The sequence below is a fragment of the Nyctibius grandis genome, chromosome 7, assembly GCF_013368605.1.
Source record: "Nyctibius grandis isolate bNycGra1 chromosome 7, bNycGra1.pri, whole genome shotgun sequence".
Taxonomy (NCBI): Eukaryota; Metazoa; Chordata; class Aves; order Nyctibiiformes; family Nyctibiidae; genus Nyctibius; species Nyctibius grandis.
This window is the reverse complement of record NC_090664.1, coordinates 19344052-19371059: the sequence shown is the minus strand read 5'-3', so window position 1 is coordinate 19371059 and position 27008 is coordinate 19344052. Positions and strand designations below refer to the sequence as shown.

General features: G+C 42.4%; 1 protein-coding gene and 1 long non-coding RNA gene across 2 annotated transcripts in view; one reads left to right on the top strand and one right to left on the bottom strand.

Annotated features, from left to right (window-relative positions):
- CHN2 (chimerin 2) overlaps positions 1–21161 on the top strand; it is a 170549-nt gene extending 149388 nt beyond the window's left edge. Inside the window, exons 8-13 of the mRNA XM_068404668.1 lie at positions 2101–2185; positions 4635–4808; positions 6604–6681; positions 13644–13781; positions 15456–15561; positions 19378–21161. Coding sequence (XP_068260769.1) covers positions 2101–2185; positions 4635–4808; positions 6604–6681; positions 13644–13781; positions 15456–15561; positions 19378–19549 — 753 coding nt within the window. The 3' untranslated portion in view covers positions 19550–21161. The remainder of the gene's footprint in view (positions 1–2100; positions 2186–4634; positions 4809–6603; positions 6682–13643; positions 13782–15455; positions 15562–19377) is intronic.
- LOC137665528 (uncharacterized) lies at positions 1907–26966 on the bottom strand. Its single transcript, XR_011048519.1, has 4 exons — positions 26727–26966; positions 16537–16651; positions 13125–13252; positions 1907–2256 (listed from the first exon to the last, which is right to left on the bottom strand). It is a non-coding gene; the product is annotated as an uncharacterized lncRNA (long non-coding RNA).
- Between the last annotated feature and the right edge of the window lie 42 nt (positions 26967–27008).

Sequence of the window (27008 nt, the reverse complement as noted above, 5' to 3'; positions counted from 1 at the left end):
TAAATATGCCACAGCGAGATCAGCTGAAATAAGCTTTATGCAAAGTGAGCAAGTAGGCCCCAAATATCCCAGCAACTGTGATGGACTTTAAATGTGAAATGGTGCGGTTTTAAAAATCCTGAATGAGCTTTTACAGCCACTTCTCATGAGGTTAGCTTTTGTAAACCACTGCAAAGCAGAAGACATAGTTCGCTATCTTCCCACAGCAAATGATTTTCACCCACAATCAAACGCAGGTGCAGACCTACTAATTATGTGATTATCAGTCTAAAAATGGTAAAGATGCAGGCATAATTAGTTGTATCCGTAGTTTTGTATCCACTGAAGGTCACATAGAGCATATGCCTGAAACTCAGGTCACCAGCTGATGTTACGTATGGCCATTTACCCCCACTAAAAGCCATGTCTGAAATTCCCACCCTGCAAAATAAAATAAGATGAAATGAGAAAGAAGTATGTGTCTATATCTATCAATCTATCTCAAACTTTATCACAAAGTGTTGTCTCCCAGAGATACACATTTTTCTGAGAGGTAAAATACCATTTCAAAAAATAAATATGACCAGTCAGATATTCCAGTTTTGACCTTTTACTATCAAAAGGGAGGAAGAATTACTATTGCTTTAAGCTTATTCATGCAATTATTGACTGTGAGTAGTTGGTCAGGAGTCATTTGTGGTCAGGCTCACATTTTTATCACTAAATCAGAAAGAGAGGTCTGTATTAAAATCACAATACTTCATCTTCCTGGGAAATGGACTCAAGAGTACAGGCTTGTTTAGGTGTGATCCTGCAGACAAATGGAGCGAAAACATTAGCAAGCCAAATGCTTGGATTAAAACTTCACAAAGTTTATCTGAAAAGGGCAATGACCGTTTTTTTACTCTATGAAAAGTAAAGAGCAGCCTTCCCCATCCCAGGGGGTGGAAGTGGCCTTTTAGCCATCCACCCAACGGGTAAACAAGAGCCGAGAGAGGAAAAGGAAGCATTAGCAGCCGGAGCATGCATGATTTATGTTTTGTTAAGCTCAATTAAGTCTCTGGCCAGAACTAGCTCATACCATGTCCATTCACATGGGTGTAGACCTTACTATTTACTCTTCTTTTCAATGAAAATGAAATGCTTACTTTACCAGAACATACATCTTAAATAAAAAGGTCTTCCGCCATAGCCTTTGGAAAAGCAGTGGAGGAAGCAGTGGTGATGTGCAAAACCTGGCTGGGGAGCGTGGGCTCTGTCAGCACGCAGGTCATTTTATTCCTCCTTATTTACTCACGTGTGGACTGTAGCAAAATGAAGTTTGGTCTACTGAAAAAGAGGCTACTGACATCTTTTCCCTATGTGAGTTTAGTTTGCTTACTAGAGCGGGGAAGGGTGTAGTTTGCTTTTATCACTAATAGATTCCAGCATGCAAAATCAGATCATTAACCAGCCGCTGCCTGGAGCGGCTGCGCAAATCATTCATCCCTGATACAAATTTACAGCAATCACCTTGGGTTTTGCTCAGTTTTGTTGCATAGAAATGCACGTGTAACACCATAGTTCTGGTCTGTTCAAACCTGAGCAGTGTTCTTAGAACACGGGTCCTTCACCAGATCTGTGATCACACATGGTTATGGGGAGCCACAACGTGGTGCATTTGAAGGGACTTCCCGTCACTGCATTCCCCCTACTTTCAAGTGATCTGTTGAAGAGCATTTGAATCTCAGAAACATTCCTGTTTTGTTTGAACTAGTCAAATAAAAGCACTGACTACAGTTCCTTGGATTATTAGTTTTACTTTTTTCTCCTTTGACTTGTGAACCTGGTTTCCTCCCCTCTGCTATAGCTAAAATGTCAGCTAGCAAAAATTACTTGTTTTCAGTGTCATACACAGCCCAGTTCTCTGTTATGCTAAGCCTATTGAAAGATACACTTCAAGATCAAAGCAAATTTCTGTTTCCATGGTTTATTTCACCTAGACTTTGGAAATATGTGGGCACTGTGTGCTAAAGATTTACTCCTACTGAGTCTTCTGTTGTTTATCCATTTCAGTTGTTCCATCTGTCAGACCATCTGCCTCCCAATGACCCCATTTTTTTTCCCCCATTTGTATTACAGGTCCATACGTTTCGAGGTCCGCACTGGTGTGAATACTGCGCCAACTTCATGTGGGGTCTCATCGCTCAGGGAGTGAGGTGTTCAGGTAGCCCTTCCACATTTTCTGTCATTGTCTTGAAATGCTCAGACATCTCTCCCACCCCCAGCCTGCACTCCCTGCAGGAGAGAGGGTAGGGATTACTTTACAGAACAAGGCAAGAAATCCTCACGTGTAAGTTAAAGATTGTCATTTTCCCCATTAGCTGGTTTAGAAATGAAGCCACCAGCCCTTAGTTGCTGAGGGTGACATCCTTTCAGTAGTACCTTGGTTGTGTGTGAGCCTTGGTGTATACATTAAGAATTCATCTTTATGGTTAAGTTGGCCCTGAATGTTTTTATGTCTGAAGAAACAAGCCCTGGAAATGGCAGAGCCAGCCAGCAACTAGGCTTTGTAATTCATCTTTTTGCCACCAATTGCTGAGAAGTGCCCTTGTCTGAAAAAAGACTGTCACCTGTTTCCTATAAAAATACCATGCGTTGCTGCAAGCCTGAAATATCCCACACCTCAAGGGAAAGCAAAAAATACGACCTTAGTTTTCCTAGAAGGATTAGTGTTCTGGTGCCTCTATAACTGTATTAGCATTTTAATAGTGCTTTAATTATTTTAAATTTGTTTGTTCTTTTGTGAAAAATAATCATATTGGGAAAATGCAATAATCATCACATCATGAGCTTTTGGATTCAGCAAGTGAAACAGTATTTGGTGCATTGCAAATGGGGTTTCATAACTTCTTTCTATAGACCTTCAGTCGCTTACATGTCTCTCCTGAATATGCTTCTGTCTTACCTCCCCCTGCCCTGACCTCCAGGCGTTCCTGGTCTCAGACTGGCACTGAACACATTTGACTCTGACATCTGCCTTTCATGGGTAGAGGAGGTGGTTGTTATCTAAAATTTAGACCACAGTTCGATGGATCAAAATACTTTTCACAAATGCACAGTAATAAGTGCAGTCTCAGTTACTGCTACATCTTGTCTGCCTGTAGATGAATAAAGGTAATACAAAGAATATGAGAAGGACATTAAAGAACAGGAAAATTAATAGTAGTTTGCTTTTCAAGCGATTTGATCTTAAACACATGTGCAAAAACTGACCTCACTAACACATAGCACAGTATTTGTTCACATACATAAAATATTAAACTTATGAAAAGGATTATTTATTTAGTATGAAACATAATACCCTCCCTCATTAAATTACCAACATTTAACTCTAAGTAGACAGATGCATTTGGATTTAACTTCACATGCCTGGAGAACAGCACTGAAAACAATACAGGGAGGACCCTAACTGCAGCTGCTCACATTTGTTTAGATTTCACAGAACAATAATGTATTATGCAATGATAACTGTATGGAGAAACACACAAAAAAACACCCAATCCCATTAAATGTGTAGGTGTGTTTGTAGTAATTATATGATTTTGCTTGATCAGTATTTTATGGAGAATAATACTGAAATGTGCTGCAAGTAATAAGAGTTATGTTTACATTTTTAATAGCTCAGGCAGTAAATCAACATGAAAAAACAGTAAGTAACTTGCTAGTGATGATATTAGACATGTTAAGTTATCCCAAAGGGCACTGTCAGTGATGGGCATGACTGGGAAGGCATTAAAACTGGAATCAGAGTTATGTGAGATAACGTAACTCACGACGGTGGTGTTTGCTTTACTGAGGCTTATAAATTCATTTGGCTGAATATTTGAATCTATTAGAAAAATTCAATTTATAGAGATCAAGCAGTGATGTTTAAGTTAATAGAAACCACTCGTGCAACCAAGAGTAGGATTTGACTCTGCAGTAAGACATCAAGAACCATTTGTAAAATGAATCACACTTTCACATCATGCCTTTCACAGCATTTTATATGCCTAAACTGACCTACAGACTAAACACAGGGGACACTTTAGTCAGGAGTGAAGTGATGAGACAGGGATGGGGATGCTGCTGGTGTGGCAGAGCGAGCCAAAATGCGACACTGCAGGAACGTGGAAGTTGAAGGGAGGCACACTGGCTCAAAGCACTGTCCCAGTCTGAGTGCTCAGGTGAATCTCAGGTCCTTCACCCATTAGCAGTGCTAAACCACAAGCTGGCCAGCAGAAGACAGTCATTACTGTGCTAATTTTATAAAAGGCTAAAACTAAAATACCCAGAAGTTAAGTCCCACGCATTCAAATGCAACACCTAGAGCTACGTGTCCGGTGGTAAACTGACCCAGACTGCACCAGCACTCACCTCCAGCTCAGAGGGGTGTTAGGGACATCCAGAGCTTTTGTAGCTTTTTAACAACTCTGCTGGAGTTCACTTTGCCCACCATAAGTTTTTTACAGATTTTCATGCTTGTCTTTCTCATCTCTATCTTATTTATTCCAGCTTTGCTGACTGATGGGGAAGTTATGCCCCTTGCTTGATGTGGCCCAAGGAAATAAATTGTTATACAAGACATATCAGTGTTAGTATTACTTAATTAACCTGGCTAACTTTGTTTACAGACTGCGGGTTGAACGTACATAAGCAGTGCTCCAAATACGTGCCCAACGATTGCCAGCCAGACCTCAAGAGGATAAAGCGAGTCTACTGCTGTGATCTCACCACACTAGTGAAAGCCCACAATACCCAGAGGCCGATGGTTGTGGATTCATGCATTCGAGAGATTGAAGCAAGAGGTTTGTGTGCTTAGGAAAGCAGCAGACACAATTAAATTAAGATAACTTGAATTACGTGCTCAGCTAGGACAGGGTAGTATGCTCATGCACACTGAAGACAGGATGAGAGAATGTTTTTTTTAGTGTAGGTGATACATTGCTTTGCATTAGCTAGTCAAATTAAATCATGGCATTTCATAATGCAATTTCCTGAAATGTTTTCTGAGAACATGTCAAAACATGTATTAGGTTATACTTCTGAAAGGGGTGAACTTTAAAGTGAACTTTTAAGTTCATGTTTATGTGTCTTTTTTCGTTATTTTATTTTAATATACCTAGGGACACTTCCAATTTCAGAGTAATCAGTTTAAATCATATCCCTTATTAATAACCTTTCCGGACATTATGGGCAAGAGAACACAAGTGGCTGGAAGTGACGCAGACAAGTGAGGTCACAGGCTGTGGTGTTGTGTGGTCTGTCACAAACTGCGCAGGGTTTCACATTATGCTCAGCTACTGAGTGATGGATATGGTGGCTCAGGTGGCATGTCACAGCCAAAACTCCAGCTTGTGACAGGTTTTTGGTACGCAGACATATGCCAGATTGAAGAAATACCATATCGCCTCCAACACAACACAGTAATAAACACGTATTTTTGCTTTGGATAGCAAATGTGTATGTCGTGCTGCCCAAGAAGCCAAATTCCCATTAGACATAGCTTCAGCACAGGAATCTCATCATGTTGAATTCATGGCATCACAGTAATCTTCATGGCAACACACTGATACTAGACACAGGGATTTCAAAACCACGCATCATCTACTGAAATGAATCAAGGATTTACAAGTAAATCCCCTGCACTGCTCTGTAAAGCTCTACCACGGTTAGATCATCATTGCAGGGACAAATAGAAAGAACAGTTTGGACTAAGACAGAAGAGCTTTATTCCAGTGATATAGCAGGAAGCTACGTTGCATTTGAGATCTAATCACTTACTTGTACATTTATTGATTAAGATAAAATCTGCTGCCTGTTCTCTGTTTTTTCAACATCTCTAAATTTCTCTCTTTAAGTACCATAGAACTATGTAAGATACTGATATCACTCTGAAGAAAACTGTATTGGATAAGTAGGTTAGCACTGTGCATAGTCACAATAAGGAGCTCTGGGATGAAAATAAATAACGTGTGTGTAACTCTTTGGCTAGCTGTGCCTGCTTTGCTGGGCTGCTCTGCATTTCATGTTGGTGTGGAGCAATGCGGGGAAGAGTTGTGCAAGTGAGCAAGTCTCTTGTGGTGAAAGAACTGTAGAAGGGTTGTAGTGATGTGGAGAAGAACAGTATCCATCACATCTATCAGCTGTGTATAAGTAAAAGCTGACAGCAAAACTGAGAACAAATGTGCTTGTAGGGAAAGGCAGTCTCTTACTTGCATTGCTATTTATCATTAAGCAACTGGTATAAGGAAGGGAGACCTCTAAAGCTTTATTAATTATACCAAATCCAGGAAAATCTCCCACATAAAATGAATAAATCATTATAACATCACATGCCCCACCATTAGCAAACTGCAGTATTTTCCTCTAACATAATCAACCATGTACCTAACAAAATCAGAAAGTGTAAATTCTAAAATTCTTTAATCCTTTAAAAAACAATTTAAAATTATCTTGATCCTTCCTTAAATGCTCCAGAGTTTCACATTTCAATTAATATTTTGCTACACTTACTAGATCTGTTGTTCTTGCTTTATTGTTTTTAAGCCCAAGTATTTGTTGGTTACTGAAGCAAAGCTAACCAAGAACTTTTTGTTTCAGGTTTAAAGTCCGAGGGCCTCTATAGAGTCTCAGGCTTCACTGAGCACATTGAAGATGTGAAAATGGCCTTTGATCGAGGTATGCCATTTTTTAATCTTGTACAATTTTAATCTAAGCGTTCAGTTCTAGAACTTTCCAGTTCTTTTTGGTTTTATAGGTACGATGGTAATGAAACTGGCATATAAGCAGAAGTACAGAAAGCAACCTGTCTTTTCTGAGTTCTTAAATTAATCTGTAGTGCTTTTCATGGAATAAATCGTATTTCATAGTTGGAAGGCATAATTAAACAGTAAGTAATGGTAGGCAGAAAGCTAAGTGCTCAGGGGGACCGGGTGATTGCTCAACCTAGCAGCACAGCCTAGGCTCCTAGTTCAAGTGCGAGCCTAGATAGTACCAGGGGAAAGTTCTTACTCATAGCTTCAGTAGACTCAGTGCTTTACAATACAGTAATCTATTTATGAGTTTAAGAACCAGGAACTCCAACTGGGAAGTCATGCTGTATGTAGGCTTGTAGACAGCATTGCAGCACTGTGCACATGATTGCATCTGCCCAACAGATGAAAGGAGCCTTGAGGAGATCAGCTGTACAGCATATTGAAAAACTAATAATTAAAACACTGCCTGATTACCATCCCAGTAGCCCTTCTGAATTGATTTAACCGATTACGTTGGTTCTGGTTGTGCACACAGTCTTTGCACACAGGACTAATTTTAAGCATATATGTAAGTGGGTCCAGAGTAGGGCCTTCATCAACAGAAAACACATTTTCAAGTATATTTAAAAAGTTACATAAATATTCTCGTCCTCTCCCATAAATAGTGTTTTCCTTCCTATTTATTTTTTTCAGGTATTACCTCTGCCATGTTAGGGAATAGGGTCAGACACAGCCCAGGGATCGCAAGCCCATGGGGACAAGGCAGGTCCAGGTCAAGCCAGAAAGTCAGCCTGTGTGTCAGGGTATCGACCAGAAGGGTGCACAACCAGGCACAGGCATGGCCATGACCCAGCTGGAGACAGCTACGATGTCGCTCAGGCAGGGGCTTGGGCCCCGGGGGACCATGGGCAGGAGGTGTGGGGGCTCCAGGGGAGGCTGAGCATGGCCAGCAAGGTCTATGGGTGGCAGGTCTTACGCTTACTATGCCTGGATACTTTTTTGTTTGGAGACAGTTCTTTGCCAGTGACGTCTGTGTGACAAAGTCCAACTAGGAATTGCCAAAATTACTGTTTTCATGCTATACTGAAATATCCTTTAAAAAATAATACATGTTTTAAAATGTGTTGGATGCTGCAGTAGTGAACATATGCATATACCCACATAGGTCAGCCATGATTTGGGTGAAAGAGATGCACAGTGATATGACTGCTATCATAGGAAGACACATGTTGCAGATGTGCCACATGAAGCAGTGCTACTGAGAGGGTCACGGTCCCCATAGGTCCCACGCTGCTCCCTGCAGGTAGTTCTGGCCTGGCAAACCCTTTTGTTCTGTGTGTTAATTCTCTTCTAAGTATACCAACCTGAATGAAACCCAGAAGGAGAAGCACAGGTTGAAGAGGGAAGAGTTTGAAGACAGCAGATGGGAATTTATGTCTAAGCATGTCTTGAACACTACTGCAGCTGTAGTTCCTTTGCAAATGCTTCAAACTATTGGAGCCAGTTCAGTTCTACAGACATCGTATCTTTTATTATTGCCTATACTGATGGCATAATCTGGTGGCAATACACACTTGAATTAGACCCACAGCAAAGAAGAAAATGTGATTTACTGGCAAAGAGGGCAGCACCTAGAAACAGGAAGAGTAAGGTCACTAGCAGTATCAGATTTCCAAAGGAAAAAAAGCATGGATAAACGTGGAAGCAGAGAAAGCGAGGACTGAGTTTGCATACAGAGGCTGCAGGGAAAACTATTGGGCATAAATTGATAAAAAAGTTGTGTCTTAATTTTCTTTTAACAATCTCTTTAGGGAAAAGGGATAAGAAAGGCAAGAGAGAGTGCTGCCATGAATAATGCTAAAAGCAGTGGAAGAGTGAACAAAATCTTGTTATGAGAATTGCATGACTAGAGTATTGCTGAGACCAGACGCTGAGAACTTCACTTCCCAGTTTCAAAAATGTTTTCTCCCTGAACTGAGACAGAAAAGCAGAAGGAGTTGGGGTTTTTTGAAGGAAGGGATTTAAAGAAAACCAAAATAGATTTTTTTGTTCTGACTTGTGGGCTGTGCAGCTAGAAGGTAGTTGTCAGCTGGCAGAAGACTGAATTGGCAAGATACTTCCAACCTGACAGCTCAGGGCTTGCTTTCCTGTCAGATCCAAGTTTAGAGAGACAAGGACCACCCTCTCTTCTGCATCTCAGCCCCGCAGGTGGGAACATTGCTTTTCTGCTGCCCAGTTACCCCTGCTTAGCCCTAGAAGGCAGAGCAGCAGAGAGTGGACTATCCCAAGGATGTGGAATATCCCAGATCTCTGTCCCAGGTGACAGAGCTGGGAGAGAAGGGAGCTGAGAGACAGGTGGCAGGTCTCACCTCCAGCAACACCTGGAAGGTTTTTGTTCAAATTTCATTTTCTGCCCAGAAAGTGAAGTTTGTGGGAGTTTTACAGAACTGTTGTTTCCATGTTCACTACAGGAAATTAACATATTTTTTTCAAAAGGAAAAAAAAAATATAGTAAAATTTGGTTCTGAAATATAAAATGGAAAATTCCTGATCAGTTCTGGTTAAAAGATAGGTGTTGCAGCAGAAACAGCCATATCTGTGGCCACGTCACTATCTCAGACATCTCTGGAGCACACTGCATAGCAGAAGGTAAACCTGTTTTAAAAGAGCTTGGGATAATTACCTGTCAAAGGAGAAGCTGAGAGCAGGGGTATGAACCAGAGAAGAGAAGAACTCTTTAATCTAATGGATAGTCCTGGCACAATACTAGAAGATGTACACTGGCCAGGAATAAATTTAGTTTGACAATTTAAAGACCATTTTTTAACCATCTGAAGGTAAGGCTCTGAAACAACTTTCTAATAAGAGCAGGGATAAAAACCTTAACTAGTTTTAAAATGGAAGTTGAGGGGTTTATGAGAAGAGTTATATGGTGTGGTGTCTGCAGTAGCAGAGCACTGCACTCTGACATTACAGACGTCCCTCCCTGCCCATCGTTTCCGAGTCAGTCCCCAGGCACCTGGCTAGAATGCCAGTACGCTTTTGCATCTCTGGAAATACAGCTTTTAATAAATGGGTTTGAAAATAAACAAGCAAGGAGTCCTCCCATGTAATGCGCAGGACACATCCTTCAAATAAAGCCATCAAGCTTTCTGGTTTCACAAGCTCCTTGTCAAGCCACAGAAGAGAGTACGATGCAGGGCTGAGGCGCAGGGGCTGACTCGGCCGTAGGGTACCTCTCCTGTGATTTCACGTGCAGCGAAGGGGCATAATGAAGAGAAGCCAGCCCTCCCTCTAGCTAATTCTGCCTTGCCAAAGGGACACTCACTTGCTGCTTCCAAAGAATTACAGTGGGAACAGAAAAGCAAAAGCAAGTTTGAAAGTTAACAGCTCAGGAAGAGAATGGCATCCCACATAATATTATTTGGGCCCAATGAAGCTGTGATAGTTGGTTTTAAAACAGGGAGAAGTTGATCCTCATCTGATTTAAACTAAGACTCCCTTCCAAAGCCAAAGCAGTGTAAATACCCCTACTGTAAATTAGTGTTAGGCAATCTGAGGCACTGACAATGTTCCATTTCAGTGATTTTTGTAATGAGAAGGAGGGGAATAATGTGGATTTATTTAATCTGGTGAATGTTGGTGCTGTAGAACGACAGTTGCTCTCTGTCAGCATTGCTAAGCTGTGGAGTTGTGGCATTCAGAAAACCCTCATTGTGTGCTTTATCCACAGAGCTGCCATTGTCACCGGTGCCTTCTGTCCCCCCATTTGTTTGTATGACTGGATGGTATAATACGCTTGCTAAAAATATTATGCTGTTAAATATTACATGAGTACTTAGAGGCATCCTAACTCATACTCACACTCTTGCCAGTGTAGCTGAAAAATCTGTCAAATGCCAAATCCAAGAAAAACCACAGAAGCACATTAGCATGGCAAAGGTTGTGCAATTAAAAACAAAGCGTTAAGGAAAAAGGAACCTAAGTAGAAAATTAATTCAGTATTCAGAAGGCATAGCTGAGGCTTTAAGAATGTAATACTTATTCCATTTCATTCTCTAATAAACTATTGATATATTTCTATGGCATCCAAAGTCAGCTGAAGCCTTTAAGTAACAGAATAAAGACTTTCTTTGTCTTGAGATATTCAAACTTCAACGTAATGCAACAAAATATGTTGAGAGTCAAGTAACACGGAATGAGAAATGACGGGGTTGAGGAGAATTAGGTTTGTAAAGCTGAAATGAACTATATGTTTGTAATTCAAAATTAAAAAAAAAAAGATTGTATTAACATATGGCCACTGCAATGATACTAAAAATACTAATTAAAATCTGAGGAAATTTACTGTATTGAAAAGTTAAAAAAATGATTGTGGTAATGCAGAAGGTACCATATAAAACAGATGTAGTTCATACAGTGTGCTACTGCAGAGGATCCTCTGTGAAGTATGTGTCATGACTTTACCAGCGATGAATTAACTTTTCTGTCTTAGTGCTTTTAATTTTAAGTGTGTTCAAATAAAAATACAAAGACAGGAATTTGGTGAGGATAAGAAATAAGTGCAGCCTACCAAGGGCCTTCAATTGCTGAAACTGAAAGGGAAAAAAAAAAAAAAAAGACAATCCAAAATCTACTAAAGGAAAATAAAAATCCAGTTTCCCCTAAATACCCACTGCAGAAATGTGTAAGTATATTATAACAGATGTATTGTTATGCTCACTTTAAAATAATCTTCAGTGCTTTTCCAATGGATGTACATTTGTCTCTGAAGTGAAGAGAAAAATCTTTGACTTAGAAATAATGCATTTTTCCTACAGTAAGCAAATATGTAAATAAGAGGTATGTTTGAAGTACATTGTAGCTTGAAGTACCTCTAGCTGAAGTGCCCCTTTAAGGAAGCTTGCTGGGCTGCTTTGTAAAAGTACTAAATAAATAACACTTCCATTTAGTGTATTGGTGACCTGGATAATAGATGCAACCTTCTGCTTTGCCATATCTGGTTTGATGCAGCTGCTGACTCCTTGGAGGTATCTGTTTTCAGTGGAGCATTTTGAGTGCTCAGTGTCCATCAATTAAATAGAGCTCTCCACACAAAGCTTTACAAGACTAATGCTACCGTGCCTGGAACGTGTGAATTAAACAAAAGATTGGGGCAGTGTAAACATCCTCCTAGGGCTTATTGATGCTGTATTAAATTAAATGCTGATGGATGTATTCAGACTGCTCAGCTGCATCAAGAAAGGCTGCTTGTTTTAAACACTTAAGCATATAATCTCCTCTTGATGAGAACATGTAGTGCTATTAGTCTTAATGAGAATTAGGTGCATACATTGGGCAGGACGTATCCCTTTAAGATTAATGCCGTAGGTTTGTATAAAATGTCTACAATCAATATAAACTCTTTTACTCTGCTGTGAAAGCCTTTATCACCATCTTAGACGCTGTGTATCAAGCGCCCACTCATCTGTCTGTATCAGGGCATGTCTACAAGCACTAGTTATTGTGAGACAAGCAAGTGATGGCTTTACAGCATGTCAGCACCTCGGCCGTGTGGTGGTGCAGACCCCCATCAAGCTTGTGCTTGCACCTCCTGGCAGATACAAGCAAACTCCTCTCCATTGTTCAAGCAAGCCTAACCTCACATCGCCCCACTCGCCGTATGGTCCTAATCTTCACCACCTCCTGCAAGGGAAACACTATTATCCTCACTTGAAAGGTGGGGAATAAGGACTACGGGGTATAACTGATCTCAAAGAAGCCTGAGGTAAAGATAGGGATTAAATCCAGACAGCCTCAGCCCCTGCTTAACCAGTGTCCTACCCAGTCTTTCTACGGGAAGACTGCCAAGGACAGGCCCCAGGAGGGGAGGACAGCAGAATTTCTTGGTCTGGAGAAAAATGTGGGTATGAGGTTACTAGGTGGTACAGAACAGATGCAGTCATTTGAACTTGAAAAATAATAGTGATCCAGCCTCGCTGCTAGTTCCTGTAATTTCACTTGATGCAAGCCATGCGTTGGTCAAGGGCTTACCAGCAACACTTGTAAATGTTAAGCTCATGTGATTAAAAGTGCTCTGTAATGGAGTTCTGACTGTGTTACATGTGGCAAACAAAATGTATGTAATTTCAGTTGCATAATTAATCTATTTAGCTGTTCATCCATTACAAGTATCCATATTCATTTAACAAATTGCGATCCACGTTTCAGAATAAATTGTATAGCTAAATGCCACAGCATGTCTATTTAAATTCAAATCTTTGCTACAAATAAATAAGTGTAATATGAAGACATTAGAGGACATCCAGAAAATAAGGTGGCTTTCTTACTAGCTAATCAGTATAGATAGGTTAGTGCAGGACTTACAATATTTGGATGTTTACTCTGTTTTTTCCTGCTGGTCTCCTGAGGGTCATTGGAAATTTGTTACTTCTCTGTGCCTCTGTTTCCGTAAGTGAAAATGAAAAGACTGGTTCATACTCATGTGCATTGATCTGCCAATAGAAAATACAACATCAGGACAACTTATTAATAGCTTATTTTCAGTGAATAAATAGGCCAAATTAAATAAATATATTAACATGATTTTTCATCCAATATTAAAATATTATGTGTGAGATGGTACACTACAGATATGGTTGATGTAATCACCAGCCTCTCCAAAAGATGTAAGCAAATAAATTGTTTACTAAAAGCTAAAGAAACTACCATTCCTCATTCATATACTCTAAAGTTGGTAGCAATATACTCTCATTTAAGCCTTCCAAATGCTTTCGGGTTGTTTTTTTCTTGTTGGGCTGGACACCATAAATCTGAATTAGAAGCCTAGCCTTGCTTCAGTCAAAATTAGCCTGGTTTCAAAAAGATTTCTTCCTCCTCTTCTAGATGGTGACAAGGCTGATATTTCTGCCAGTATTTATCCAGACATAAACATCATTGCCGGAGCACTGAAGCTATACTTCAGAGACTTACCGATTCCTGTGATCACCTACGACACCTATTCCAAGTTCATAGAGGCAGCAAGTAAGTATTGCACAGTAATTTGTACCGATCTTTAACTACATTTCCCATCCATAAAGCTGTCCATGCTAAAGAAAAAGAAAAGATAGACAACAAATGGGAAGGAACAGCGTTGTTCTGTTCATTACTTCTCTGCCACGTCCTTCTTTCACATAAAACTTTTGCCTGAACGTTATTGCAGATGGGACATCATGCAGGTACACCATCCCAGGGTTGGTGTCATGGCCACAGACGCATGCCAAGACCAGGTGATCCGTGACAGGTCAGGAATGAGTGAACAGTGTGAGCCTTGAGGGTGCTTCCCATTTTCCTCATCTCCTATATCGTGGCCTCCTTTGGCAACAAATCTGCACTGCTGACAAGCATGTCCCCTCCTTCAGTCATTGAGGGATCACAGCAATGAGGCACCCCACAAACCACACTTGCACCACAGTTCAGGCACATCCACTGTTTATTAGGTCCTACAGTATCTAACCCATGTCCAGATGGGAGGCACGTGCAGTTAGCCCCTGTCCAGAGCCAGCAGGTCATGGGTGCACAGTACCAGAGAGGGAAGAGGACAGCAGCATTCATTACCACAATATTGGCAGAGAGAGCTGAGATTTGCCTCAAATTCTGCTCTCTGGGGCACAGCCTTTCACGTAATGATAGTCCCTAATGAAAACTCACCAGGTGAACTGCATCAAAATCAGATTATTAGCAAAAAATGTCAAAGACCTGAGGTGTCTAAGAAGTAGCATGCTTTCTTCTTTAAAAAATATCCTTAGTAATTTTGAAATGGCACCCAGTATATGGATAAGCAGCTGGAAGAGTGGTCTGCCTGCCTTCCCTTCCTCTCTGCCTTACCCCACTTTGCACTCCCCATGCAACTGCAAATTCTTCTCCCCTGCACTCTCCTCCTCCTCCTTGGCAGAGAAATTAATCTTGCTCGTCACTTGTCTTATAAAGAACATGCCAGGAAGAAGCAGCGCCCATGACATTGATACACCAACCTCTTAAAAGCAGGACATAAAGATCCTTAATCTTCTAAAATGTCAAGCTCCTGGTGCCATTTGTATGGAAAGTCATGCAGCAAATGTAACTCTGACTCAGTTCACAGCTTAGGAATCCATACTTTTCATGTAAAATACATGTAAGTCCTGCTGAGATTTTGAGAGAGATTGCCAAATAAGCACTGATGCTCTCCAATCACTGATACCTACATATTTAAAGATGTTCAGAAATCTTTGTTTATGTAATACCGTGTCATTTCAATCTCTAGCTAAACTTATATATTCAAGCACAGTCTCCAAAGCATATATCCACACTCCCATCTGGTGTTGAAGGCTAATGGAAGTAATCTTATGTAAGATTTTAAAAAGTCAGTTCTGGGCAGAGTATTATGAAGCACTTAACGAAGCTCAGATACTGCACCTATACAGGCCTGTAGATAGAGCTACAGACCATAGAGGCGACTGTTGGGTGGTCTTTGTTGCTGATTTCTTTGTAAAGCCTTTTTTTTTTTTTGAGGATGCAGAAGTTGCTGATAAGCTCCATGTTTATGAGTTTAATATTTATCCCTCCAAGCACAGTCAATGGCTTGTAAATGACTCCATAATAATAACTTAGCTTCCAGAATTATTGGTGTTTACAAATAGAAAGCCCTATTAACATTAATCCTGTTTGGTGTTTTTACAGAAATCTCCAATCCTGATGAACGACTAGAAGCAATACATGAAGTGTTGATGTTACTCCCTGCTGCTCACTACGAGACACTTAGATACCTAATGATTCATCTCAAAAAGTGAGTTAATTGGCATGTAGGATAATTCTTGAAGAGCTTAATAATTTTCTGCTTTGAAAGAGAGATATTACTGAAAGTATCAATAAAGGTTCCATTAGGGCACTTCCACTAAAACAATAATGTTACAAATAAACAGGCACGCTATGTTTGTATAAATGCATATAAGCTATGCACATATGTAGCACAGAACCTTTTGCTGGCAGATCATTGCAAACCTTTGAAGAGTTAACTGAGATTTGCCAGATTGCTTCTGTGAGGCAGATAATACCTGAAAAATACTGGAATGGTAGGTACTTCAGAGATGTGCTAGATGTGCTCCAGTAAGTCACTTGATCATGCTTTGCTTCTGCCTCCCCTTACCTCCTGATTTGTCTTCTTGAACGATAACCCTAAAAGGAAAGAGCTGTCTCTTACGAGTTGTTTGCTCGCATCACAGTTAAGCCAAGAATCAAGCAGGGCCTATTTTTATACGACTAGTAAAAGCAATACAGGCCCTTACCATTTACATCTCTTTTGGTTTTAAACACACTCTGCCTCATTTGCTTTCCAAAGCTTCTTTAGGCATACATAAGGCATACATAAGGCTTCCTAAGGCATACAAAATTTTCAAAAGTGCCTAAATTTCATTTTTGAAAGTGATTTGGGAATGTACTGCAGAGTTTTCCAAGTTTTCAGCTAGGTACCTAGGAAAATGATGAATTTCTACAAAGAGGGTGCCTCACTTTCACTAATTTCAAGCAAAACTGGTTTTCAAAACCATGCTAAGTCCACTTTGCTACTTTTGGGTATTTACATGCCTCAGGAAGTCTTTGTAAGTTTTTAAAAACTGAAGCTGAGTAAAGACTGGCACTGTCATCTCAAAGTGGGCCTTCATTTATGGATATATTGCCCAAGATGTTCCTTTTCCCTGGTTAAAGTTTATGTGCTACTTGAAAACAACAGAAAAGGGGATAAGGGAGGGATAAAACTACTCACCTCTCATACAGCAAGTCTTCGATCTCTTCTTAGTTTCCCACTACTTGCAACACAGTGGCAAATTTGGAGTACTTTCTGGGTTTGATCTGCACTGTTCTGTACTATTAATGCCAATCTGAAAAGAAAAAGACCTCAACTCACATAAAACAGCATCAGAGAGCTTGTGTGAAGTGCATTTCATGCTCACTCAGGTTCTCATTATGCAGAGACTCTTCCTCATTTTGAATCACCTCAGGTCATTACAACTGAGTAATTTTTCCTTTCCATGAGACATTACCTGGGCATGCAGGAGCTTCTTCAGGCTCCACAGAAATGAGACCTGCAAACGCCCACCCTTGTCAGCACATATGCATTGACAACTCAGGATGAACCGTGTTAGCTTTTAAGGTGGCCCATGAAGGCTGCAGACAAGCCAGGGACCTGTACACAGAATCAGTACTCTCATTTCCCGGCAGGAATAGCCGAGTATTGACTTGCCTTCCTTCTTTTTCATGAACTGCAGTACAGGCTTTGGTTCAGCTGTTGAGCTGAACTACTGGTGAGACAAAAATAGCCCAATCAGCTGATTAAGCTTTCTCTCTCAAATACCTGCAAGTCACAGAATGAATTTCCTCTCCTTTCCCAAATTGTAGCTTTCAGCGTCTGCACGGAAATCAAGTGCATGTCAGTTCCTATGGAGAATATATTGAAGAGATCTGAATGCGAAAGAGGAAACCTTTAGGTTCAGATTATGCTGTTCTGTAGATTAAACACAGAGTCTCGACTCCAGCCCCATAGGGCTCTTCCTGCACGGAGAAAACATTCCCTGGTCCCAGGGAGTCTATTGAGATATTGACTGCAGGATCACTGCAGGATCACAGCCCCAACACCAGCACTGTTTCTCAGCAGAAAAGAAACTGCACTGAGTTGCTGTTTAAAGCACTTCACATTTCTTTATCAAATGAAAGGGACACTAAATTGAGCTTAAAGTTTAGTAAGTTTTGTATTGCTTTTGAAAAATTAGAGCTACCTTCCCTGAGTCTGTTTATTGTCTTTACTGTCTTTCTTCCTCCTCCACTGAAAGAATAACCTAGTGTAGTCAGGAAAATCCCACAGAGGACAATACCAGCAATGAAAAATGAGATTGTCAGTCAATTAATTAATTGTTTTCTTCAGTCAAATGGAAGATTCTTTCTGATAACTTTTTGCTCAGAACTGGAGGAAATACAATAGCATGAGCAGTCCCCCCTGTGGCGAAATGCATACAACTCCATCCATGCTGCTGCTGCAGTGAAGCCGCGCGGCTGAATCTACTCTGTGTTCACCCCAGGCCATGCAAGAAGCCCCACATTCCTGCACAGAGGTGCTAAGATGTATGTGGCATTGTATAGCTGTTCATCGTCTCTGCGGCATACAGCCACAGATGGAAAGCAGAATGTTACACGTACACTCGCAGAGGTGGCTTGGGCTAGGCAGACTTGGCTTGTCTTTCCTCCTTGCAAAGCACAGCTAACATATCTGTGCTGGAAGATGAGGACATATCTGTGAGCAGGGGCACTAATGGACTTCTGTCCTGAAAGCAAAGAGGAACAGTGTTTTTCTGTGACAGAGCCACTATTTGCAGAGAGCCACTAGCAGAAGAAAAACCTAGTCATATAAGGACCTTGCAAACAAGGAAAGACAAGATTACTTCTGGTTTCAGGCTCTTTGTGCTCCCCAATGGCATGAGTGAATCCACTGCCTAACTTCTGCCCAGCTGGGGATAGCCATGGCCAGGGGCGGTCTCAGCTGTTGCCAGAAGAGCTGGCTCCAAAACCAGGCGCGCTCCACCCTGGCAGAGGAGTTGTGTGTGGAGGAGATGTGAAACATCACTTGTACTCTGCTTAGTAACAGCAAGTGCCTGGTCCATGAGGGGCCGTGACCGATTAAGGGACCTCAGCTGTCTCTACACTGCAGTGCAAGAGCACCCTCAGCACTAAACTCAAATGCCAAAGGCTTGCTGGGACAACGCTGATGTGATCCAGCTCTATTACCTGGAGGGAAACCCTGAGCACATCTCGCATTTTCCAGCAGGCCTAAGGGATGACTTCTCTGCATCCTTGGCAGCCTGTGTTTGCTCCAGCCACACGTAGCCTACCTTTTTTTTATTTATATTATATGACCTGCGTCAGGGAACAAAACAGGCTGGGCCTCTTCCTAGAAGTGCCTCTGTTCTCTGGCAAGGATAGATGGCATTTGTAGCAGTCTGACTTCAGCAAGCCACCTCTCTGGGCTACTCCAGAATTCAGCACGGTCCTAAAGTATAATGAGTAATCAGAGTCATTCAGCTGTTGGTTGGCCTGAGGCAGCCAGCAAGGCAGAAATGCGTGAATCTGTGCGTTCCTGCAGGCTGGAAGCATGGGAGCCACAGGTCATCACAGAAAATCTGGGTTCATATTCGGGAAGCACATCCGCACCTCCGGTGTGATGCACACCAAGTACAACATGCCAGAGAACTGTAGTTACTGTAGAGTAGAGGACTGCTCCATACATCATCATTTAAATCATGATTACACTTTTCAGAAAAGCAATTGCCAGTAATTCTTATACCCTAACAAACAGCCACATGGAAAAATCACTTAAGAGTCAAATGAAGGGTGTTTAAACGCACTGGAAATCACAGCCCCACCATAGTTGCATTGTACTTGCTGTGGAAACAGTTACTATATTGAGTGAAAGTAAAAATTGTTACTGAAAAATGTCATTATCTACCAATGCTTGATCTGACACAGGAATACAGGTTAAGATGCGTATATTCTTTTCTTCTGGGAAGTAAACTACTACTTCTTTCTTTTTTTTCTTTTTTTTTTCTTTCTATTTTAGGGTTACCTTGCATGAAAAGGAGAATTTTATGAATGCTGAAAACCTGGGAATAGTGTTTGGGCCTACTTTAATGAGACCTCCAGAGGACAGTACCCTTGCTACGCTGAATGACATGCGGTACCAGAAGTTAATTGTGCAGATTTTAATAGAAAATGAAGATGTTCTCTTTTAGACAAAGAGAGGCGTATCTTCAAAGCCATTTGTTTTAAAATAATTACTTTGAAGGCAAAACAACATTTCTTTAATTTTTTTTAAACATAAAGGAAAAATTCCTGGACTGCACTTCAATTTCTGCAAAGTTGCAGATGGATGCCAAAATGTTTAGGGAAAGCCTATGTCTCATAGACATACGCCTCTTTGTAGAAGGGAGAAAAAAGGTCAGAAAAAATCCTTTTACCTTGTATCTTTTGCCTTGCCTCAGATGTATATTTGTTTTCAGAAGTTGCAAACAATTTTATTGTTAACTTATTAAGAAACACAAAACATATTTTAATACGGCTAGAGAAGCAAAAAGGTACTTAATCAGTGTTTCTTGTACACGCCTATACACTTCCCTCTCCATGAGACATAATTATATATGTCAATTGTGAAACAGAACTTATATTATAAAGATATTTTTACTTTACCTAGCTGAAAGAATGGCATTTTATTTTAGCAAACTATAAATCAATGCAGTGCATTGATTATTTTCCACATAATTCTTTCCTGCATTTTTGCTATAATATATTGAAAACAATTACCACTAACGCAGTATTATCCTGACATACCTCTTTCATTGCAAGTGTTCTAAAGGAGAATTCTTTTCCCGTATGTATTCCAGCTTTCCTTAGGTTTCTTTGCATTTAGGCACTAACATCCTAAGATTGTACACTTTTAGTCATTTGATATTTCCCAAAACATATAGTATTTTATCTTTTTTTTTTTGTTACTCCTATGTAAAATATGGTATTGAGAATTTTTCAAAAGTCCTGGTGGTAGTTTCACATGCCAGATTTTTCTTGGATTACAGTAATATGTAAGTTAAGTGATGCTGGGACACTGGATATTTTCTGGCCTTGATGAAAAGTTAGCACTTTTTTGGGTTAATTATGAAGGATTTGGTTTTTCTGTAAAAATCAAGTTATGTTTTGTCATGTTTCTGTATTTATAAACGTATAGTAAATCTGCTAAAAATGTGGGTATTTATCTTGAATGTGTTTCCTGATGGTTTGTTTAAAAAAAAAAAAAAAGAAAGAAAGAATGTGTAGGAAATGTGGGAGTTGGTAAATTTAATTATTACTGAATTTTAGTATTTTTCTCCCCTCACAAACATTGACCTACAGAGTTCATAGTCTAACTGCAACTTATTCCTAATGTTAAAACTGTTTCTCAGCATGACATGTTTCTGCAAGCATAGAAAATCAACATACTTTACTACCAAACTCAATTTTCAATACAAAAAAGATTACAATAATCCCTCATCTTGATCATTTGTATCATATGCTTGGTAACTCAGTGATGCAGTTTCCTGAATTATTTCAGGGAGCACATGTTTCTATTCAAATTGAAAAATATGTGTAACTATGATAATGAAAGGAGGTGGAGGGTGTGACTGTAAATTTGTCGTCTTCTAGAGAAATAACTAAGGGCTAGATAGATTAACCCAGATTGCAGAGCAAATGCTAAATAGTCTGAGTTCCCAATACTTCCATAGATTCTCCTGCCTTGTACAGGACTATTTGTTGTAGGTTATGTACTACTTAATACTGTCATAAAAATGATTTGAAAATGGTTTTATTTTGTGAAGTGAAATATGCTTTGTAATTTATGATAGTGTAAATGGAAGGAAAAAATCCCATTAAATGTGTTAAAAGAGTTCTGGTGTCTGTCATTCTGACCACATGGCAAGCTGCCAAATGAAAATCAGTCGCTAATTACCATCCTGACATTGCTGGAAACTTTCCTACTTGGAAAACTGAGTTTTTCTGAATGTCAGCAGTTTCAGATTGGCACTTGGGTGCCCATACGACCACAGCCCAGCCTATGCACACATTTATTTCCTGCAGCCACCCAGAACCACCTCTGTGTAAGACTTCAAGCAAGCAACGAATCGCAGTATCAATCCAATCAATATCAGAGCACTTTCCTACTCCCTTGAACGCAGACATTTGACTAACAATGATTTTCTCTATTTTTTCTGGTCAGTTCAGTAATGAGTTATTTTTTTAAGGCAAGAACAGTATTTTAGTACCATTTTTTATTTCCGCAGGAAGACAAACAAGCCATTCTACTTCTGCTTCTCCCTTTCCCTCTACCATGAGCAAACTGGTAGCTTTGACATGTCTCACAATCTGGGGTCTTCAACACATGCCCCATCCTAAGGATTCATTGACAGTACAAAGCAGTGTGTTTACAAATACCCATGCACAGTGTCTTTGGAGGGCAGAAGTTTCTAATCTGTTGGATGGAGGGAAGAGTATGATTCCGCATCTTCAAACACAAATATCTAATGAATTGTCCATGTTTGTCTCGGCTAACTAATGGCCAGCGTCCTCAGGGGCATAGTGAGTGTGGAGGTAAAAGGACCCTGTCCCCTCCACACTTCATTAGTGCTGCACACACTTCATCTCTTATGTCAGACTTACGGTGGCCATCACCACTGCACCTAGGGCTGAGCAGCACCTCTGAGATCTCATCGTCTCTGTTCCAAAATCACCGTTCAAGGAAAGAAACAGCCAGCAGACTTTTCTCTGCAAAACTGACTGCTAAAGCAGAAGACAAAGCATGTACCTCTGTAAGGCAAGCCTATACTCCAGTACACAGAAAAAAATGTGTCTGACTGGATCTTCCCTTGGCTTCAAAGTATTCAGCGGTGTGTGACGACATATCTCACATGAGGCGCTACTAGAGGGCAGTAAGAGCCATTTGAAAGATGCTCCACGAGTCTTGTGTTTGAGCTGATGTAACTTTCCTGCTAGGTCATGTCATCTCGAGTGGAACGCAGCTCTGCCCTTCTGGAAGCAGGTGAGATACCTGTGTCTGACTGCACTGGAGCCTGTCTGCAGCTGGATGCTCGGCATTAAAAATGTGGTTCATTTTTAAAATGAAGTTACAAAGGAGACAGAGCTTTGCTCTCAACTCACTGCTCTGCGAGCTGATGCCAGTTTAAGCTGTAGAACGGGTCTAACAGCACAAAACTGGGTGAATTGGTACCACATTCATTTTATTTCTAAGCAAGAGCTAAGACTACACTTTCTTATACACTTAACAGTCTCAAAGCTCACACAACATTTGAGCTTAATGAAGGAGACAGAGCTGCAGGGGCACTTGGCCTGAGACTCTGGGAAGGAATGTATCAGGTTTGGGATCTCATCTGAAACAAGGTACTCGAAAGACCTGAGCTGTGTGTTACTGTCAAATTTAGGATACAGGAGGGAGGAGGGACTGTGGGTGTAGTATTGGGCAAAACTGTGGTCTTAGTAAGGTCTTGGAGAGTTGCTGGGAGTGCCTGTGGTAATAAATAGCTGGGCTGAAGGAAGGCTTAAAAGTCACACTGCAAGGAGGTGAAAGTGAAGGTAGGTACTGAGAGCAGTTTGCAAAGAGCACAGAGGAACTGTCTCCTCTTTTATGATAAGCTCAAACACTGCACAGTGCGGACCTGTACAATGAGATGTGTAACTGTGTTTGCACAGGGCCCTGCCTGGACTCACATCTCCGGAGGGAGAGCGTTCTCCTAACCCAGCTAGGCTCTCTGCTGCTCTCTTCCCCTCCCTCCCACCTGGAGATGAAGACGGCCGACAGCCTCTTCTGCTCTCCCTTCAGCTGCCTCCAGTATCCTGCTCCCCCCACGCAGAGTACAGACGGCGCAAAGGCAGCCTGCTCCCCTGATCCTGCCAATGGCTGGGTAGGTGCTGCCCTGCTGGCTGAGAAGGGGCTGGAGAGGACAGAAAAGGAGATGTGGGTGGGAGGAAGGCTCACAGAAGGGTCCACAAGCTGGCACTTCTCCAGCTGTTCAAGCTCCCCAAAGTGGCAGCAGCTGGAAAGGCTACAACATGTTCCCTCGATGCTGCACTGTCCCCAATCCTTGCTCAAAGGGCACAAGCCGCAGGAGCCTGTCTGGCTGCCTTCTTATTTCTTTATTGACAAGTACAGAGTCAAGGTCTGCAGAAAGGGAGAAAGGACATTAGAGTGCCAACAGACCTCCCCTGTCAATAACCAGGAACTGATGAAAACTCTGAGCAGGAAGGTAATTCACAAACACTTACACAAGGAGAAGAATGCCATCTAACTGGATCTTCAAAGCTGAACTATATTGCTATATCCCCTACAGCTATCTAAAGGGAATGAAGAGACTATAGGGCTCATGGAGATAAGAGTGAGAACGTCAATACATTTTACGTTCTTTAGCTGCAGAGATTAATTCCTTGATTAAACTAAAGATCATGGTTAAGATTCAGAAATCTGAACCTTAGGGAACTATGATTATTGCTGAATGCTCTAGGGCTTGCAGATTTAGGACATAAATGGGTCTTACATGAGGGCCATACTTTACATTATCTTTCTCTGAAGGCACAGTCTTCTGGATGTAATTATGCTGATACTACAGCTAGAGCCAGGACTGGGAGTTCAAAGCCTGAAGGACCTGGGTTATTGCAGGATGTTGTAAGGGCTGCAGTTAGGAAGAAAGCTTGTGTCAGTTGGAGCCACTGCTTTATAAGCTACAACAGAAATGAGGAACAGGTTTATAAGTAGAGAAACAGCCAGGGTTCAGTTTGCAGTAGACTTGGGGATGTCAGGAACCAAGCTTACCACTGGAAGCTGCATTCACTGCAGGGCTCTGCGGGGCCTGGCAAGGTGGGGGTCAAAGTATTCTCTCTTTTCTCAAAAGTATGAGCCATTTGTTACTACTAAGATGAAGGTTAGAATAAGGAGCAGGGTTAGCTGTAGGGTTTGGAACTGTGGATCTCGAAGAACACAAATATCTGCTGGCAATATTTGAGGATACCTTATTTTCTGTTCTAGTATAGGGCAGGCATGGGTATGACCAACGTGCAGGAAGATCCATATTAATTACCACATGCTGCTGCCCAAGAACATCAAGAGACTGAGGTCCATAGGTGTTCGTAACAAGGTAACAGTTAGGGTTAGGTTAGGAATCCAAATATAGAGGAACCAGTATTGTTACTGGATGCTGCACAGCCCTCAGTATTAGGAATGGGGCTGATGTCAATAAGGGACAGATATTTATGATGGGTTTTTTGTTGTTGTAGACATAAGTCTTACAGTTATAATTAAGGTAGGAATTAGGGATAGACTTTAGAAATCTAAAGCCTGAAGAACTGAGTTGTTACTCAAGTTGCAAGAACTGCAACGTGCTGGTATCAATAATGATCAATTCTGTCTTTCTATTCAGTGTGTGGGTCCTCTGCTTAGGAATATGGATATTGGATGAACTGATTTTTTTGCAAGGCCTGCAGAGCTAGGAAGGGTGCTGATGTCAACAGTCACAAATATCTTTATTTTTATGTTCTGCTATGGGAACATGACCTTAGTTTTATCTTCAGATATTATAAGGGTGAGACAGAAGATGAGGTTTAGAATTCAGGATTCAAAGACTCAGTCTGAGTTTGCTGATGGATATACAAATGTAAGAAAAGGGCTGGTGGTGTTAGGGGCCTACACTCCTCTGCTTCTGCTGTGGGGATGAATTCATGGGATAGAAGAAAGGGCTGGTGGCTGGTCGGGAACTGAAAGTTTGAGGAGCTGTGTTTATGGGCTGTTTTGATGAAGTTTTGGGGCTTCACTATATTTTTAAGTATTGTTAAGGTAAAGTTTCAGAATCTGTTGTGTTCCGAGACAGATTTATTAACAAAGCTGAACTTCCCGTTGAATGAGGATCAGCACTAGCACTAACACATGCTAAAGTTTTACATTCCACTACAGGATTAGCTCCCTTCATAGAGCTACTGTTAGGGCCCATGTAAGCAAGGATATTGTCCGCACTAGTGTTGGAGGTGAGATTAGGAAAGACTACATCTATGTCACTCCATAAAATGGGGTCAAGGACCACATCGAGCAGTGCAGACTTACCCTGTCCACATTACATTGTACTCAACTGAGGTCCTCTCAGGGGCCCACGGTGTCACTTGTGGCCTTTAAGAGTACTTTTTTTTTTCTAGAGGCACTGAATCAAAAATTGTGATTTAGCACCTGTAACAATGCAAGGGCTGTGTTGCAGCCCATCAAACTGGTATTTTGATGCCCCGAAGCTGAGATGATGCAATGCATGCTGAAATACTGCTGCTTTCACGAACTCCTCCACATGCTCCCAGGCATCCTTGAGTAACTGAATGTGCAGCTGAACGGAGGGGTGTCAGGGATCAAATGGCATAGTTCTCCAAAGAATAAATCACCGTTTTTAACACAAAGTGTGGTACAAGAAAATCTTTTTTCTCCTTTCTGGATATCCATGATCACACAGAAATTCAAAGTCCCAATTCTAAGCCAGTTCAACTATAAATATCAGCTGGCACTGTCCTTCTTAGTGTGTCAGCTACATCCATTTTTTTAAAGATGGGCAATCAAAGACAATTCTATTTTCTTCACGGCTACAAAGATTCACCTACGCACACCTACCCTGTGCACACACAAAACGCGTTCCCGTTGCAGCCACGCACGTCGACACCGCACCCGTGGCAGCCCTGGGGCTCTTTCCGGGCTCACGCTGCCGCCTCACCTGCGCTACGGCTCCCGCCGCCTCCCTGTCTCCCCACCGCCGGCGGTCCCTTCAAGGGGACACCCGCCTTCCCCCTCCCTGCAGCTCCGCGGACCCGGCGCCGCGCCCCGGGGCCGGCTCCTCCTCCCGCGGCCACCGGCCCCCCGCCCCACACCGCGGGAGCCGGGCAGGTGAGCGGGAGCCGCCCCGGCCCCGGGGCCGGCCGGGCCGCCGCCCCGCCCACGGGGGGCGAGCCGCGGGACCGGCCGCCACCTGCAGCCGCGCCGCACAGCCGCCGCTCCCCGCCGGCACCGGGCGGCCTCTGCCCTCTCTCCCGCGGCGATGGAGCCGTAGGGGTGTGCGGAGGGAGAGGCGGCCGCGCTGCCCCGCGGGAGAAGGAGACCGCTCCCGCAGCGAGCGGGCGGGCGCCCGCAGGTCAGTGTCGGCTCCCCTACCTGTTGCGCCGGGAGCCGGCGGGGGAAGGGAAGGAGGGAGGGAGCGGCGCCCCATCGCAGGAGCCCCCAGGAGGTACGCGGGCTCCCGGCCCCGTCCCGCGGGGAGGCAGCAGCCCCAAGGTACCGGGCCTCGGGCTCCACTTCTGGGGCTGGGGGGGTGGTGAGCGGGTCCCGCGGCTCCGCTCCGGGGCTTTATTTACCTTTAACTCTCTCCGGCCGCCGCGCACGGGAAGGCGGGGTGGCGCTTCACAGCCTGTCACCGGGGCTCGGCAACGCGCAAAATGCTCCCCGCGCGCCCAGCCGGCTGCCTGTGCAAGACCTGTCCCTCCGTGCTCGGCAGCTCCCGGGGTGGAGGGCAGACCTTCCCCCGACGCGCTGCCCGAGTTGGGGGGGCTGCCCGACTCCCCCGTGCTGCGGAAGAGGGGTCTCCGCAGCCTTCGGCTGCCCGCGGCGCCGGCCCGAGCAGCGACGGGGCCCCGGCG